Source organism: Canis lupus, chromosome 14 (assembly GCF_011100685.1).
Source record: "Canis lupus familiaris isolate Mischka breed German Shepherd chromosome 14, alternate assembly UU_Cfam_GSD_1.0, whole genome shotgun sequence".
Lineage (NCBI taxonomy): Eukaryota > Metazoa > Chordata > Mammalia > Carnivora > Canidae > Canis > Canis lupus.
In genome coordinates, this window is record NC_049235.1 from 18,037,838 (window position 1) to 18,055,119 (window position 17,282).

Below are 17,282 nucleotides of genomic sequence, written 5' to 3' on the forward strand. Positions count from 1 at the left end.
TTACTGGAGAGCAAGAGGACTTTGTGAACCAGTGAGCCAAACATCAGGCTAATGTCAGCAATATCCTGGTCTCTTCTGTAAGGTATGCCTACTCAGTTCCCCCTGCTGACAAAATTCTAACCCCATCTCTCTCTCTCCATTCTAATCTGGAGAGGCCCCAAAGTCAGCCATTCTGCAGAGAGCCTCGGTGCATCTGGATTCCAATGCCCAAACCCAGCATTTGGAGTCATGATCCTGCTGGCAAGTGCTTCCAATCCCTACATTCTCTCAGACAGGCTTTAACCTGCAGTCCCAGGCCCACTGGCCACGGTTTCTAGGACTTGCCATTTAGTCACATGTAACTGAGGTCCTTATTCACCCATATCTCAGCTCTTTGCATGGGTAGTTCATCTCATGCAATAATCCTTACCTCTCAGATTTGTGGTTCAAATGCACTACACCACCTAGATTGCACCTTCTGATCTTCTGAACAATCTACTGCTGCCCCCTGTATCCTGCCACCTGCCTGGTCTATGCTGCCTGCTAACTCCGTCTTTCTAGGATTGGGACCCAGAGTCTGGAATCTGACCTAATCCCTCAGTTCTGTGGACCTCGATGACTCCTCCAGCTTATTACTACCCATTTCTGTTCAAATCCCAGCAGTCAGTTCATTCTGCTTTAGTACAATCTGAATGATTCCAGCAAAACACAAGAATTATACAATCCACATCAAAACAGACATACTGTAAATATCACCCCAACTTTCTAAGTTATGTACAGGTAAGGAATCTATTAAATACTTTTAAAAAATCTGTTAGAATACCAAAAATAGTGCTGGTATTTATTTGGTAATTCAGTAGATATTTGAATCAAACTGAGATTAGGCAAGCCAACACACAAAGCTATTTCAGTGGTTCTTCTGGAAGCAGGTGCTTGATTTTTTTTTTTTTTTTTTTTTTTTAAGTACCTTGGCTGGTAACTGGATAGTATCCCAGAGTATCTGCCGAACTTCATGTAATCCACCAATCTTATCCCAGCCCAGGTCCCTTGGTTTATGCAAGTTGACATTTCGCAGAGAGGCAGGAATAAATCCTTGGAGAGCCTTTTGGAAGTCCAACGTTGTTAAAACTAATTCTGTTTAAAAATAAACACAACTTCTTTTGGTAGTCTTATCTATATATGCATCTTCAAAATATTCTATCATCTAAGCTAGAGATGATTTTCTCCTCACTTGCTAATCTGAATACTAAAATAGAACATTTTAAGTCTTACTACATTAACTTTCTCTGCAATGAAAAGATTTCAAACTTTAAATTTAATAAGAACACATACCTTCCCTGGTGGTTATCCTCTGATGAGAGAGATGAGAATGAATGGCTCGATCCACGAGCACTGTAAAATCTCTAGCCACAAACCCTTCAGTTTCTTTAGCTATACGTTTGAGGTCAAGGTTAGTGAACCTATTTATATCACAGTCCAGTTTATTTTTTATTACATTATGCAGAATTTCACATCTTTGCTCCTAAAAAAAAAATTCAATTTCTAATTTTACTCAAATGTAAACTTTATTAGTACATATATTTCCAGAAAAATCAGGTCGATATAATCTACAGTGACAGAAAGTACTGGTGGTTGTCGGCAGGCTGGAGTGGGGGTGGGAAAGATTGCAAAGGAGCACCAGGAAACTGAGGAGTGATGGAAATGTTTGCTACCTTACTTATCATAATGGTTTCATGGTATATATATATATTAAATGGTATATACAGTATATAATATATACATGTTAAAACTGATCAAATTGTATAAATACCAACTCTGTGGTCTTTGATCATGCCTCAAAAAAGCTGTAAAAAAAAATCACTTTGATAACTGATTGCTCTGTCCAGTAAAAGCCTTTTTAGTAACATCTGGTTCCTTTAAGAGTGGTTTTTGTTGTTGCTCTTATAAAACTTATTTCTAAAAAGATAATTGAGGGCACCTGGGTGGCTCAGTCAGTTGGACATTCAACTCTTGATTTCTGCTCAGGTCTTGATCTCAGGGTCATGAGTTCAAGACCTGTGCTGGACTCAGCATGGAACCTACTTGAAAAATAAATAGATAGATGGATATTCAATGACCAATACCACTACCATTCTGTTATACTTACAACCAGGTTTAATACTTTCATTCTTCAATAACAATTAATTTGCACAGGGTCTGAATATTTAGGGTAAGAATTTTAAAGGGGAGCCTGGGTGCTCAGTTAGTTAAGTGTTGCACTCTTGATTTTGGCTCAGGTTATGATCTAACAGTTGTGAGATATAGCCCCACGTCAGGCTCTGTGCTCAGCATGGAGTCGGCTTGAAATTCTCTCTCCCGGTCTTTCTGCCATTCCCCCAGCTTGTGCGTGCTCTTTCTCTCTCTCAAAATAAATAAACAAGATTAAAAAAAAAAAGAATTTTAAAAAAGATATTAAAATGTGTTGCCTATCCTGGAACATACTTCTTTGAGCTCACTGCCTCTAAAACCTTCATGAACATGAATCCCCATAGGGGGCAATAGGCTATCTGTGCTTGCGATATTGTAATTTATGATTAATAAATATATATATATATATGGTTTTCATCCCTGTTTCTGGCCCAGATCTCCTAAAACCATTAGAATTTCTTAAGTTATAAGAGTGATAAAGGTGTCTTGGTATTCACACCCTTTCCAACACAGTAGAGTTTATGTTAATGAGGTGACTAACAGAAAGTACCTAAGGATAGGGGCTGGCAGGGATCCCTGGGTGGCGCAGCGGTTTGGCGCCTGCCTTTGGCCCAGGGCGCGATCCTGGAGACCCGGGATCGAATCCCACATCGGGCTCCCAGTGCATGGAGCCTGCTTCTCCCTCTGCCTGAGTCTCTGCCCCTCTCTCTCTCTCTCTCTGTGTGACTATCATAAATAAATAAAAAAAAAATAAAAAAAGAAAAGGATGGGGGCTGGCTGCCAGGAAACCACCCATGAAGAAAGGGTTGAAACCTGCAGTCCCACACTTTGACTTCTGGGAAGGAGAAAGGGGCTGAAGGTTCAATCAATTGCAAAAGGCCAAAGATTTAATCTATCATGCCTATATAATGAAACCTCCACAAACACCTAAAAGGAGAGGATTCAAAGAGCCTCCAGGTTGGTGAACCAGAAAGCTTCTGTGTGCCATCGTGCTGGGCTGTAAACTTCACAAGCACAGAGGCTGCTTTTTAAGAACAGAACCTCACCTATGTATCTCTTCATCTGGCTGTTGATTTGTATCCTTCAATATCCTCTGTAATAAACTAGTAATCTACTGAGTAAACTAGCTTCCTTAGTTCTGTGAGCTACTCTAACAAATCAGTCAAAGCTAAGCAGGGGGTTGTGGAAACTCTGATTTACAGCTAGTGGATCAGAAGCACAGATAACAAGCTGGACTTGCAACTGGCAATTGACGTAGAAAGCAGTCTATAGGATTGAGCTCTTAACCTGTGGAATCTGATGCTGAGTAGACAGCAGAATTAAGTTGAATTCTAGCACACCCATCTGGTGTCTTGAGAATTGCTTGGCAGTGTGAAGGAAAACCCCACACATTAGAATTGTGTACTAAAATCGTAATGGAGGGATCCCTGGGTGGCGCAGCGGTTTGGCGCCTGCCTTTGGCCCAGGGCGCGATCCTGGAGACCCGGGATCGAATCCCACATCAGGCTCCCGGTGCATGGAGCCTGCTTCTCCCTCTGCCTGTGTCTCTGCCTCTCTCTCTCTCTCTGTGACTATCATAAATAAATAAAAAATAAAAAAAATAAATAAATAAAAAATAAAAATGGCAGTTTTTAAAAAATAAAAAAATAAAAAAAAATAAAATCGTAATGGGTAAAGAATACTGGTGCTGGTAAAGAAACAAATAGTCAAATTTTAAAAAAACATCTATTTGGATAAAAAAGGATAAAGACCATATGAGCATTTCAACAGATGCAGAAAAAGCATTTGACAAAGTACAGCATCCATTCATGATAAAAACTTTCTGCAAAGTACTTCTAAGAGGGAACATACTTCAACATAATAAAGGCCTTATATCAGTATTTGAAAAACCCATGGTGAACATCACACTCAATAGTGAAAGACTGAGAGCTTTTCCCCTAAGGCCAGGAACAAGATATGGATGTTCACCCTCACCACTTTAATTCAACATAGTACTAGAAGTTCCAGCCCAGCAATCAGACAATATCCAACAACATCCAAATTGGTAAAGAAGTAAAACTTTCACTATGTGCAGATGACAATGATACTATAAAGAAAACCCTAAAGACGCCATCAAAATTTACTAGAACTGATGAATGAATTCAATAAAGTCACAGTATACAAAACTAACATATAGAAATTTGCATTTGTATACAGTAATAATAAAGCAACAGAAAGTGAAATTAAGAAAATGATCCCATTCACAATTGCACCAAAACCAATAAAATATCTATGAATAAACCTAACCAAAGAGGTAAAAGACTGAAAACTATAAAATATTGATTAAAAAATTCAAGACAACGCAAAGAAATGGAAAGACATTCCATCCTCATGGGTTGGAATTACAAATATTGTTAAAATGTCTATACTACCCAAAGCAATCTACACATTTAACACAATCCCTATCAAAATATCAGCATTTTTCACAGAACTAGAATGATTCTAAAATTTATATGGAACCACAAAAGACCCTACATGGCCAAAGCAATGTTGAAAAAGAAAAGCAAAGCTGGAGGCATCACAATTCCAGATTTCAAGCAATATTACTAAGTGGTAGTAACTAAAACAGTATGGTCTGGCATAAAAATAGACACACAGATCAATGGAATAGAACAGAAAACCCATAAATAAACCCACAATTATATGGCCAATTAATCTTTGACAAAGGAGGAATGAATATCCAATGGAAAAAAGACAGTCTCCTTCAACAACTGATGTTGGGAAAACTGCACACCCACATGCAAAAGAATTAAACTGGACCACTTTCTTTCATCATATGCAAAAATAAACTCAAAATGGACTGAAAACCTAAATGTGATACCTAAAACCATAAAAATCCTTAAAGAAAAAAAATCCTTAGAGCAAAGGTAGTAATTTTGCTGATGTCGTTCTATGCAATATGCTTCTACGTGTATCTCCCTAGACAAGGGAAATAAAAGCAAAAATAAACTTTTGAGACTACATCAAAATAAAAAGCTTCTGCACAGTGAAGGAAACAATCAACAAAATTAAAAGGCAACCTACTGAATGGGAGAAGATATTTGCAAATAACACATCTGATAAAGAGTTAGTATCCAAAATATATAAAGGATAGAACTCAATACCCCAAAAACAAATAATTCAATTAAAAAATAGGCAGAGGGCAGCCCTGGTGGCACACCAGTTTAGCGCTGCCTGCAGCCCAGGGTGTGATCCTGGAGACCCTGGATCAAGTACTATGTCAGGCTCTCTGTATGATGCCTGCTTCTCCCTCTGCCTGTGTCTCTGTCTCTATGAATAAATAAATAAAATCTTAAAAAAAAAATGGGCAGAAGGGGCGCCTACATGGCCCAGTCCATTAAGCATCTGCTTTCAGCTCAGGTCATGATCCCAGGGTTCTGGGATCAAGCCCCACATTGGACTCCCTGCTCAGTGGGGAGTCTGCTTCTCTCCCTCCCTCTGCTGCTCCCCCTGCTTGTGCTCTTCTCGCTGTCAAATAATTAAAATATTTTTTTAAATGGGCAGAAGACATGAACACACATTTCTAAGACATACATGTGGCAAACAGACACATGAAAAGATGCCCAACATCACTCATCAAGGAAATGCAAATCAAAACTGCAATGAGGTCTCGCCTCACACCTGAGAAAAAGTATTGACAAGGATGTGAAGAAAAGGAACCCTCTTGCACTGTTGGTGGGAATGAAACTTGGTGCAACCACTGTGGAAAACTACCATTTTTTGGAAGTTCTTCAAAAAACTAAAAGTAGAACTACCCTATGATCCAGTGATCACACTACTGGGTATTTACCCCTCAAAAACAAAAACACTAGTTCAAAGGGATACATGCACCCCTATGTTTATGGCAGCATTATTTATAATAGTTGAATTATGGAAGCAGCCGAAGTGCCCATCAACAGATGAATGGATAAAGATGTGGTGTATACACACACACACACACACACACACACACACACAGAAACATAACTCAGCCATAAGAAAGAATGAAATTTTGCCATTTGCAACAATATGGATAGAGGTAGAGAGTATAATGCTAAGCAAAATACATCAGAGAAAGGCAAATATCATATGATTTCATTCATACGTGGAATTTAAGAAACAAAACAAATGAACAAAGGGAAAAAAAGAGACAAACCAAGAAACACTCTTAACTACAGAGAAAAAACTGAGGGTTACAAGAGGGAAGGTGGGGGGGGATGAGTGAAATACGTGACAGGTACACTTATGATGAAAAAATACATATATTCATAAATCTATTTGCATTTCTCACTAAATGCTCTTTCTTATTAAAAAGAAATGTTTAAAAAAGCTAACTATGTAATGGATGTGCTCAATTAACTTGATTGTGGTAAATACTTCACAATGTATATATAAATTATATTGTACACTTTAAATATACACAACTTTGTCAATCACACCGCAATAAACTGAAAAAAATCCTAATGTCCATGATGTATTTACAGATTTCACCAATGGGAAATGAAGCAGTTTAGAATTTGTTTTTGGTTTTTTTTTTCCTTTTGGATGGAATAACAAAATTTTAGTAATTAAAAAAGAAATGTTTTCCAAAAACCCTTGCAAAGAGCATAGTAACATTTCAGATTGTTATAAAGGGAAACTGTGCATCTAAGCACAAAATGCACCAAATGTCACCTTTTAAATATTTGTAAGTATAATTTTAAGGCCATAAATCATTAATAAAATTTAAAAACGAGGGGAGCCTGGGTGGCTCAGTCAGTTGGGTGTCCAACTCTTGATCTCAGCTCAGGTCTTGATCTCAGGGTCATGAGTTCAAGCCCTGCAGTGGCTCCACACCTACTATAAATAAATGTAATTTATTAAATACATAAATAAAATAAAATTGAAAAATTGTTTATATACAGAGGGACACATCTCAACAATCTTCACAAGTAGTATTACCTGATTAGGCGGTTGAATATGTTGGACACACTGAAATATGTGAATTCCTTGAGCGGAGACAAGCCAAGGATGCAGAGAATGTTGAGACTGGCTTGTGGCAATCACTGCAACCAAACTTCCCATGGAAATAAACTCTTTCATCATATCACTCAAAGCTAGAATTAAGCAATACAGCATAAAAGCTTAGTGACTAGAAACATATTTAAAAATTATATAGTCATTAAAAACAATGATAACCTAAAGTTGAGCTTTTAGGTGGAGTACAAAGTCCCACTCACTGCCACTGATTGATTGAGGACCTAATATCAGCCCCACTCTAACCAAGTACTGTCAACTAAGTCTATACACTCAAAACAATGCCTCAGTGGTTAGGGTTAGGACAAACAGGAGTCTCTGAAATAAACACAGGAGGGTGATAAAATTCCGTATCGTGCTCTGATTAGGCAAAACACAGTTCCTATTCCTATGAATTCCTGAACAATCTCCTTCCACCCTAGGTCTTGCCAGGTTTGGTTGTTAGGTCAGAACTGAAACGGGCATTAATAATGTATATCTGAGTCCCGACCTAGAAATTTGCAGCATTCCTTTAAACACTACACAATTTTGCAGATCCTACAGGATTCAAACTGTGAGACAAACATGAGTTTCTAATAATGCAAGGCACGGCAGTTGCATTTCCTATCTGTTCCAGCTCTCGAGAAGCTGCAGGCAGCTACCTGCTGTCATATCCTCCAGCACTCTACCCCAGCTCTCTCTGTGAATTCTAAACTCCAGTTGTGGGGTATTCACTAACATACCACCATTTCTCCTAGCTCTGTGCCTTTGCCTGGGGATCACACTTTCTTTGCTTCTTCATTAACATGAAGCCGCTTCATGCTAACTTCTACTCCTCCATCAAAATTCAGTGAATTTCAGTCATCAACTTCCCACCAAAAGCCTTCTCTGTTACTCCTTACCTGCCCCTCACAGGTCCCTGAGGGTGTGCTCCTATGGTGCCCTGTGTACACTTCTGGCAAAACATATCCCACCACCTCCTAGTTGTGCCACCTTGGTCAAATTACTTAATCTTTGAATTTCCATTTATTCATCCATAAAAACACAATATTTGCACATAGAGTACAAAAACATACCCTAGCCCAGGAAAGGCACTCAGCACATGGTTGCTACCATTATTACTCTCAGTATTGTCCTAAAACTGTCTACTTTTCTTTCCGGTCCTAGACTTTGAGGATACAGGCTGTGCATAAGCATTAGACAAATATTTGTCAAATGAACAAAGCCAGAGTAAATCTGCACAATGAAGCAATTTCTAATAAGCATATGAGAAGGAAAAGACTCCAAAAGACAAATCACGATGTTGCAGAATTTTCACACTGCTCCTATCTACCAATTTTACTAACACGGAAGCCTCAAAAGCAACACGTAACAGCATTTTCTGAAGAAGGTAGATTTATCATGAAGACTAAAATGGTCATCTAACTGAAGAAAAAAAGGTCCACAGCCTCAGGTGGACGTGTCACCATTACCATGTGCAAGCCGCTGGCTTTGCACAGCCTCAGGGCCATGCTCATGCTCTGGAGCAGCAGGCACACCCACAATGAGGTCGAGGTCATCCAGCAGAATCACAGAAGGCTGCCTCCATGTTGCCTCGGAGAAAGCCAGCTCCACAGTTTTCTGTATGTTTTCAAGCCTTTTTCCTTAATATGCAAGAAATAAAATGGGTTTTAATGTTAATTCAAGGTTGGTAAGTTCAGGCTGCCTTTTGAGAGCATTAGAAAAGCTCAATATTGATTTAACTATGAAACTTTGAGTCCTATTCTGTTAATATACCAATCACTAAAATTTATTAATCACTACCCTTGGTTACCATTTTTTAACCAAATAGAGGATAATATAAGCATTAAAGACCTAAAAAGTACCAAAGTGTATATGGTAAATTATACTTCTCTTCGCTGTCCATGGCCACCCTCTCCCTATCCCCCTGACCCCCAAGATTCTGCAGCAGTGCAAGGATCCTTTGTACCCATAGAATATACCTTAGATATGAACTTTCTCAGAATGGTCTAAGTTGGCATTTCCAGGAATAGAGTGTACAGAGTTTTGGCTAGGAAAAAAAAAGGAGGAGGCCTCCATCAAGTATGGAGAGTTTAAAAAGTTTTGCTAAAAATATTAGAAAGCCAAAGATTTATAATTTCAATAACAGAAAAATTAAAGAAAGATTAGGTATGTTAGATTAACAGCATTAAATAACATTTCTGTCTTTAAGCAAAAAAAAGGGGGGGGGTTATGTAGAGTATTATCATATTAATACCTCGTAAAGCTTTACAGCCAACCACCTCCACATGGGCATCCAATGTGTCAGATGCTTCTTTACAGATTGCCTTGGCTAAAGTTGATTTTCCACTGCCCTAAAAAACAATTGCTTCATAAGCAACATATCCAATCAAAGAAATAGCTTCTGTTACTATGGCAATCACCAAGACTCAGCCTCACCAATCAAGTATACACCCCACAGTGTCCTATGTCAGTTATATCTCAATAAAGCCAGGGGTAAAAGAAAACAACAACAAAAAACCACCTCACATCCCTGGAGCTCTAGGATCATTTATGGTGAGTAACATTTGGTATAAAGTAAAGTAATAGGAAGGAGTGAAAATCTGGACTCAGTAAGTTTTAAGAGCACTGCGGGATAAGTGGGAAGGAATTAGTTACTAAATACGTATTCAAGTCTATAAAAACAAAATGAAACAAAAATAAATTAAAAAATAAAATTTAAAAAACCAAAACTCATAATATTCTGCAAAGAAACCAGGAGGCTCCAGCTTCCTAGCCTGAATAGAAGGATTCTAATAGTATAGAAACACTGGCAAGGTTAACAGACAACCCAATCTCAGGAATATTAGCCCCCCAAAAAGGGGCATTTCCCACTCCAATTCCAATCTCAGTTGGCACTGATGCTAAAAATAATAAATTGCTTTGAGAAAGTAAAAAATGTACATACCAGTCTAGCTGCTATGTGAGAAATGCAGGTGTTACTAAAATGGCTTTTCTTTTAAGCTGTTAGAAGCTAGATGTATCTGATGTTTGTTATAGGGCATAGATAGAAAATAAACATCTCATTTATTTTTACAATTTGTTAAAAAAATCATTAATACTTAAATCTTTTACCCTTAAAACAGGCAATGTTCCGTTACTTACTAGAAGGGAATAATGTGAACATTAAATAAATTTTCTAGAGAAGTGAAACCTACTCCTATTTAATTTCAATTATTTTTAATGGAAAACATTTACTACTCACTTCCCTATTATCTTAAATTAGCTGTAATTTTAATTCAGTTTCTTGGTCATTTACAGTGTTACTGTGACCACCAATTAGTGAACCATGTAGCCCTCAGCGGCCCTTAAGGTGGATAGAACTGCTTATTTTTATATTAAGTGGCTCCAGACTATAGGGTTTGATCCAATGTGCATTTTTTTTTCTAGTAAAGCTTTATTTTTTCCTTGGTTTATAAAGTAATATGCAGAAAATACAAAATAAATACTTAGCAGAGAAAGGTAAAACATTTTGTCATGATAATAACCACAGTCAATTGTTTCGATGTATCATCCTTCCAGACACTCGAGGCACATTTTATGTAAACTTATGAAGATGTAATTATTTATGTGAGTTCATGACAAATCACTGTCCTCTTTTATCAACAAATATGGAGCCGCATCAACTGCCCAGCATGCTGCTGCTGTGGGATGTACTAGACTCTAACAGGTTCAATAACCCATCCAGATGTGTATTAGTGCTGTTTCCGATTTTAACTATTATAAGTAAAACTAAAATAAATATCCATATACTTGTTTACTTATTTGTCAGATTATACCTTCATAATAAATTTCTAGGAGCGGAATTACCATATAAATATCCATATACTTGTTTACTTATTTGTCAGATTATACCTTCATAATAAATTTCTAGGAGTGGAATTACCATATCAAAAGGTACACATTTAAAATTCTGCTGAACTTGGGATGCCTGGGTGGCTCAGCGGTTGAGTGCCTGCCTTCGGCCCAGGGCATGATCCTGGAGACCTGGGATCGAGTCCCACGTCGGGCTCTCTGCATGGAGCCTGCTTCTCCCTCTGCCTGTGTCTCTGCCTCTCTCATGATTAAAAAAATAAAAAATAAAATAAAATTCTGCTGAACCTGTTATAATGTCCCCTAGAGAGGTTGAACATAGGTAGGTTTTTAGTTTTAATTTTTAACGATATTTTAAAAATTATTTGCAATAGAGAGAGTGTGTAAGAGAGAAGCATGACCAGGAGAGGAGTAGAAAGAGAAGCAGACTCCCTGCTGATCAGGGAGCTGACGGGACTCGATCCCAGGACCCCAGGATCATGACCTGAGTTGAATGCAGACATTTAGCCGACTGAGCCACCCAGGGGACCTATAGTTCTTTTACTTTAAGTTTTCTCCCTCAGTGTACTATTATTTCTTACTGTTGTTGCTTTGTCTAGCTTTAAGAGCCCTACACCAGTTCCAATATTTTTTTTCAGCACCATGGGCTGGAAAAATAGCCAAGGTTGTTATACAAAGTCTGAAATTTGGCAGGTACTTAACAAATACTACCATCATTATAGCTTACAGAGTGTCATTTACATTTAAAGTCAATGGGCTCCAGGCGTCCCTGGCTGCCTCCGTCAATGGAGCATGCAACTCTTGATCTCAGGGTCATGACTTCAAGCCCCATGTTGGATGTAGAGATTACTTAAAAATAAAAATCTTTAGAAAAAAAAAATTTAAAAAACCCTGAAGTCCATGCACTCCAAAGAATAAAGAAATTAAGGCGCTGAGATAGAGATCCCCTGTCATAGTCATTTTGCCTACTTGAGGGCCTTTTCCTCACATAAAGTAATTCACATTTGCATAATAGCACTTTTCAGTTGACAAAGTGCTTTCACATATATTATTTTCCTTAAGTGAGGTTACTCCTATGGAGGTAGGTAAGACACCAAAAACCTGCCTGAGGTCATGGCCAGTAAGTACATGACAGAGGTGGGACTCAAATCCAGGTCTTCTCTGCTTGTTCTTCCTATTAACCAGGCCACCCGTAGGTGAGATGAGAAGTCTGGTTTCTGAGTCAATACTGCTTTTTCCAAAAAAAATACTCTACCATGATGATACAGTTTGAAATCTGACATAGCAAATCTAGAAACTACATACAATGTATATTAATTGTATATTTCACCAGCCTTCCATGCCTGTGATAAATGCCACTTGATCACTGTATATAATTCTTTATATACACTGGTTGATTTGATTTGCTAATATTCTGAAGATTTCTGCATCTATGTTCATGAGAGGTTGGTCTGTAGTATTCTTGTCTCATAATGCCTTTGTCTGGTTTTGGATTAGGGTGATGCTGGCCTCACAGGATGATTAGGAAGCATTCATTTTGCATCTATCTTCTGAAACAGGTTGTAGAAAACTGGTGTAATTTCTTTCTTATATATTTGATAGAATACACCAATGAACCTATCTGGGCCTAGTGCTTTGTTTTATGAGGCTATTAATTATTGATTCAATTTCTTTACTAGATAAAGATCTTTTTATATCATCTATTTCTTCTTGTGTGAGTTTTGAGAACTTGTGTCTTTCAAGGAATTGGTCCATTCATCTAAGATGGTTATCAAATTTGTGAACATAGAGTTGTCTATGACTATTACTACCTTATTATCCTTTTAATGTTTATGGGATCTATAGTGATGTCCTCTCTTTGATTTCTGATATTACTAATTTGTGTCTTTTTTTTTTTTTTTTCTTAGACTGGCTAGAGGCTTATCAATTTTATTGATCTTTTCAAAGCAGCAGCTTTTGATTTCACTTATTTTCTCATTTCACTGATTTCTGCTCTAATTCTTATTACTTCTTTCCTTCGGGTTACATTGGATTTCATTTGCTCTTCTTTTTCTAGTTTCCTATGGGGAAGCTTAGATTATTGGAGTAGTTGCCATATTTTAAGTAAGAATCAGACAGAAGAAAACAACTGGGCTCATTATTGGAAAAAAGAGTTATTTTCTAGAGTTGAAAGTGAATGGAATTGGAAAAGCCTTAAAGATTTTGAAATGAATACAAGAACAAGGACTCATAAAGACCACACAGTACCCCTGAAAACAATACTGCATTGGCAGAGAATAAAACCGTAAGCCCTTTAAGAGGGCAGGAAAACTCCAGCAAAACTGATGAAGATTAAAAAGAGAGAAGACACAAATCACCAAGATCAGGAAATGACACAACAGATTCCACAGCCATTCCAGGGATAATAAAAAGAATAGTAGGGATCCCTGGGTGGCGCAGCGGTTTGGCGCCTGCCTTTGGCCCAGGGCGCGATCTTGGAGACCCGGGATCGAATCCCACGTCGGGCTCTCAGTGCATAGAGCCTGCTTCTCCCTCTGCCTATGTCTCTGCCTCTCTCTCTCTCTCTGTGACTATCATAAATAAATAAAAATTAAAAAAAAAAAAAAAAGAATAGTATCAACAACTTTAGGCTCATAAATTTGACAACTTAGGAGAGGTAAACTGATTCCTTGAAATTACAAACTACTAAATATCTGCCAAGATGAAATACATAATTAAGGAAATTTAACTTTATAATTAAAAAGTTGAAGGTGAAGAAATCTCCATGCCCAGATAGTTTCACTGGAGATTTTACCAAACATTAAAGGAAGAATGAACATCAATTTTAGATAATCTCTTCCAGAAAACAGAACAGGAAGGAATACTTCTCAACTCATTTTATGAGGCCAGAATTACCCTGATAGCAAAACTAGACAAAGACAATACAAAATCAGAAAACTACAGGCTAATTTCGCTCATGAATTTAGATGTAAAAATCTTCAAAAGAATATTAGCAAACTGAATGAGTGAATGAATATTAGCAAACAATGGACTGCGTGTCTGGCTCAGTCAGAAAAGCCTGGAACTCTTGATCTCGGGATTGTGATTTCAAACACCATGTTGGTTGTACAGATTACATAAATGAATAAATGGATGAATGAATTAATTAATTTTAAAAACTGGGGCGTATGAGTGGCTCAGTGGGTTAAGCGTCTGACTCTTGGTTTTGGCTCAGGTCATGATCTCAGTGTTGTGACACTGATCCCCATGTTGGGCTCCCCACTATGTGGGAAGTCTCCTTCTCTCCTTCTGCCATGTCTCCCATTCATATTTCTCTCCCTCAAATAATCCTTAAAAAACCCCAAGACTTAAAAAAAAAAAGAGTATTAGCAAACAAACTCAGTAATGTATACAAAGAATAATACACCACAACCAAGTGGAATTTATTACAGATATGCAAGGCTGGTTCAACATTTGAAAAATCAATTAACCCTATCAATACCCTAAAACACAAAAATCATACAATTGTTATCAATTGGTACAGAAAAAAAAGGCAGGGAGCATGTCACCTTATTCATCGCCACTTTCTAAATTTCCAAAGCAAATAAAGCCTTCCTATACCTTGTATGAACAACCCTATATGACAGATGATCAAAACCCAAAGAGAGAAAAATAAAAGTGATTAGTGAAATGGGCTCATTTTAACCACATACCTTTCCTCCTGTGAATAAAAGGGCTCCATTTCTAAGTCCTGCCACTAGGGACATCAGCTGTCGAGACAAAGGGCGTCCCAGGAGGCTATGGGTGATGTGTTCCAGGGAGGATACACCTAAGGAATTCACTCCTCTGCAAAATATATACATGGTTGCAAGATAAAACACGAAGCAGGATAAAATCCAGTTGTAAAAAATTCTGAAACTTTCCTTCCCAGGCTAGTTAATGATTTTTAAAAAGAGTAAAATGTGGAAATTTTCCCTTACTTCAAAGTATACTGAATTAATGCCAAATCTGAGTTACAGCTTTTAAAATTAGTTTTACTAATTTCAAACCTGTTCCGTAACTAGAAGTTTTGTGTTAACAGGACATCTTAAGAAATTTGTCTTAACACACAAACATTCCTCTCAAGATGAATTTTGGTTTGTTAATCAACATAATCACAAATGAGTATGTCTGAAGTATTAGAATAATTGAAGACTTATTTCCTCTTAAAACTTTAACCTTTGAAATCCAGTTTCAATTTGTAGATTATACAGCACTAACATCAACCTACTTCCTGACTCTAGCACTTTATTTCTGATAATAAATATAAATTCCTAAAATCGGAGTCTGAAGAGATTTTACTTTCAACATGAATAGTATGCTGTATTTAAACACTGTTACTTTATGGTTTAATCTCTTTACTAGAACATTGATAGATTATATGATTACAGGAAATCCAATCACTATACTACAACTACTAAAAGCTTTGGTGAAGAATTCTAAGATGTAATGTTTATATGTGATTCTCATATTGCGTAAGAGATAAATTAAAAGAAGGTTCTTTTCAGATTTGTTTGGTTTTAAAGTTGCGGAAAACACAAATAATCCCAATTAGTACATTAATAAGATAGTTGAAGGAATAACTTAATTTGAAATATTTTTAAACACTCAAGTGTTTTTGGATTTAACTTTTAAAATAAATGTATTTAAAAAATAAAATAAAATAAATGTATTAACTCTAAGAATTACTGTTTTATTCAAGCACATATCATCCAAGTCCTATCCAGTTCTTCCTTCTCATAAATCAAATCTCAAAGCAAAATTTCTAATAAGCTTCAGACTTTTATGTAGTTATCTAAGAAGACAAGGCAAATTACTAAGTGGGGTGTGAAAATAAAAACAATCTTTGAAACAATATCTACTAATGATTAAGATTAGTCAATGGCATTAACACCTACTTTAATGTTTACACATAAAAATCCTGTCAGAGATCATGTCAAACATGACTGTAAACATACTTGTTTGGCTGTAACTTCTTACCCCAAGCAGTTCAGCTTTAAAAAAGGAAGAATAAAGTCAATTTCCTCACTGTTTTCTTCTTTTACCATAGGATCTAGAAGGACCTACAGTAGCAAGGAAAAATCAGTTTTACATTTCAAAGTTACATCTTTGGCCTGTTTTTCTCAGGTCCCAGGAAACTGAATTATAGATTCTGTTACACAGAGAGAAAAAACACATTGTACATGCAAGATCATTACTTAAAATAGCCTTGACAACAGTAATTTACTCAACCAAGGAACATAAATATTTATAATCAACAAAGAGTAAAGAATGTCATCTTTTCCATACAGTTTACAGATACACCTTTATTTGCAATTTTGATTTGTGTCCTATTTACGCTTCATGATTCTTACATTTCCATCTCCTCTGAATGGCATTCCTTCAATTTTATCTCAAAAGTAGAGAGGCCAAATGTCTAGTTCCCAACCATTCAAATTCTAAAACGACTAGAGTATCTTCAATTCTATAACAAGAAGAGGGAATATCCTAACTAAAACATAATATTCTAAGAAGAGTTATAAAATCCTTCTAGAAGAAAAATGATCTGATATTTGTGAAGAGTTGAGAATTCAAGAACTGCCAAAAAAAAAAAAAAAAAGAACTGCCAAAATAATATGGGTTATTGTTCTAATACTAAAATAATTTGAAATCATGATCCACTTGCCAATTAACACAATCAATTCTATTCTTGAAACTTAATTGTGCATTGATTTTAAGTTTAGGGTAGATCAATTTGTTTAGAGAAGTTAAAGAGACTATATAATAAAATATTTTAAATCAAGTTATTCCTTACTCTTATCAATCATGTTTCTAATACACTTTTAAGGTACAAAGTCTTACAGGTAAGCTCATACTTTATTATCAATTCAATGTGACAAATATTATCTCATTAAATATTCAATAGTATGTGATTACTTGTATTGTGGTCTTCCGCAGCAGATTGGTACTCAACAAAAAAATGTTTTCTTTGTCTTTTTCCCAAGAATGAACTACATTTAGAGAAAACTCCTTTAACCCTATCAAAAAGAAAAGTAATAAATGTAGAGTTAGCACTGAAACCGAGATGAAATAATTTAAGATTTAAATTTATTTAAGTTTAAATAAAGGCATTCTTCTATAGTAAAATCTACTGTTTACTTATCATTATGTTTCCTGTTCACACATATTACAGTTGGAAAAACAATGAAAAATTTTATGACTTCTTCAATAGGAAAAATATCAAGACAAAATTT

General features: G+C 36.5%; 1 protein-coding gene across 9 annotated transcripts in view; it reads right to left on the reverse strand.

The window, feature by feature from the left end:
• Positions 1–17,282, reverse strand: part of PEX1 (peroxisomal biogenesis factor 1) — a 70,787-nt gene that overhangs the window by 10,549 nt on the left and 42,956 nt on the right. For all 9 annotated transcript variants that reach the window (XR_005369371.1, XR_005369370.1, XM_038556813.1 and 6 more), the window contains 8 exons: positions 16,966–17,066; positions 16,030–16,112; positions 14,724–14,856; positions 9,437–9,533; positions 8,652–8,822; positions 7,126–7,280; positions 1,312–1,501; positions 947–1,113 (listed from right to left, as the gene is read on the reverse strand). Coding sequence is in view for 7 of the 9 variants with exons in the window: in XM_038556813.1 (XP_038412741.1) it covers positions 947–1,113; positions 1,312–1,501; positions 7,126–7,280; positions 8,652–8,822; positions 9,437–9,533; positions 14,724–14,856; positions 16,030–16,112; positions 16,966–17,066 (1,097 nt within the window). In the remaining 2 variants the exon portion in view is untranslated. The remainder of the gene's footprint in view (positions 1–946; positions 1,114–1,311; positions 1,502–7,125; positions 7,281–8,651; positions 8,823–9,436; positions 9,534–14,723; positions 14,857–16,029; positions 16,113–16,965; positions 17,067–17,282) is intronic.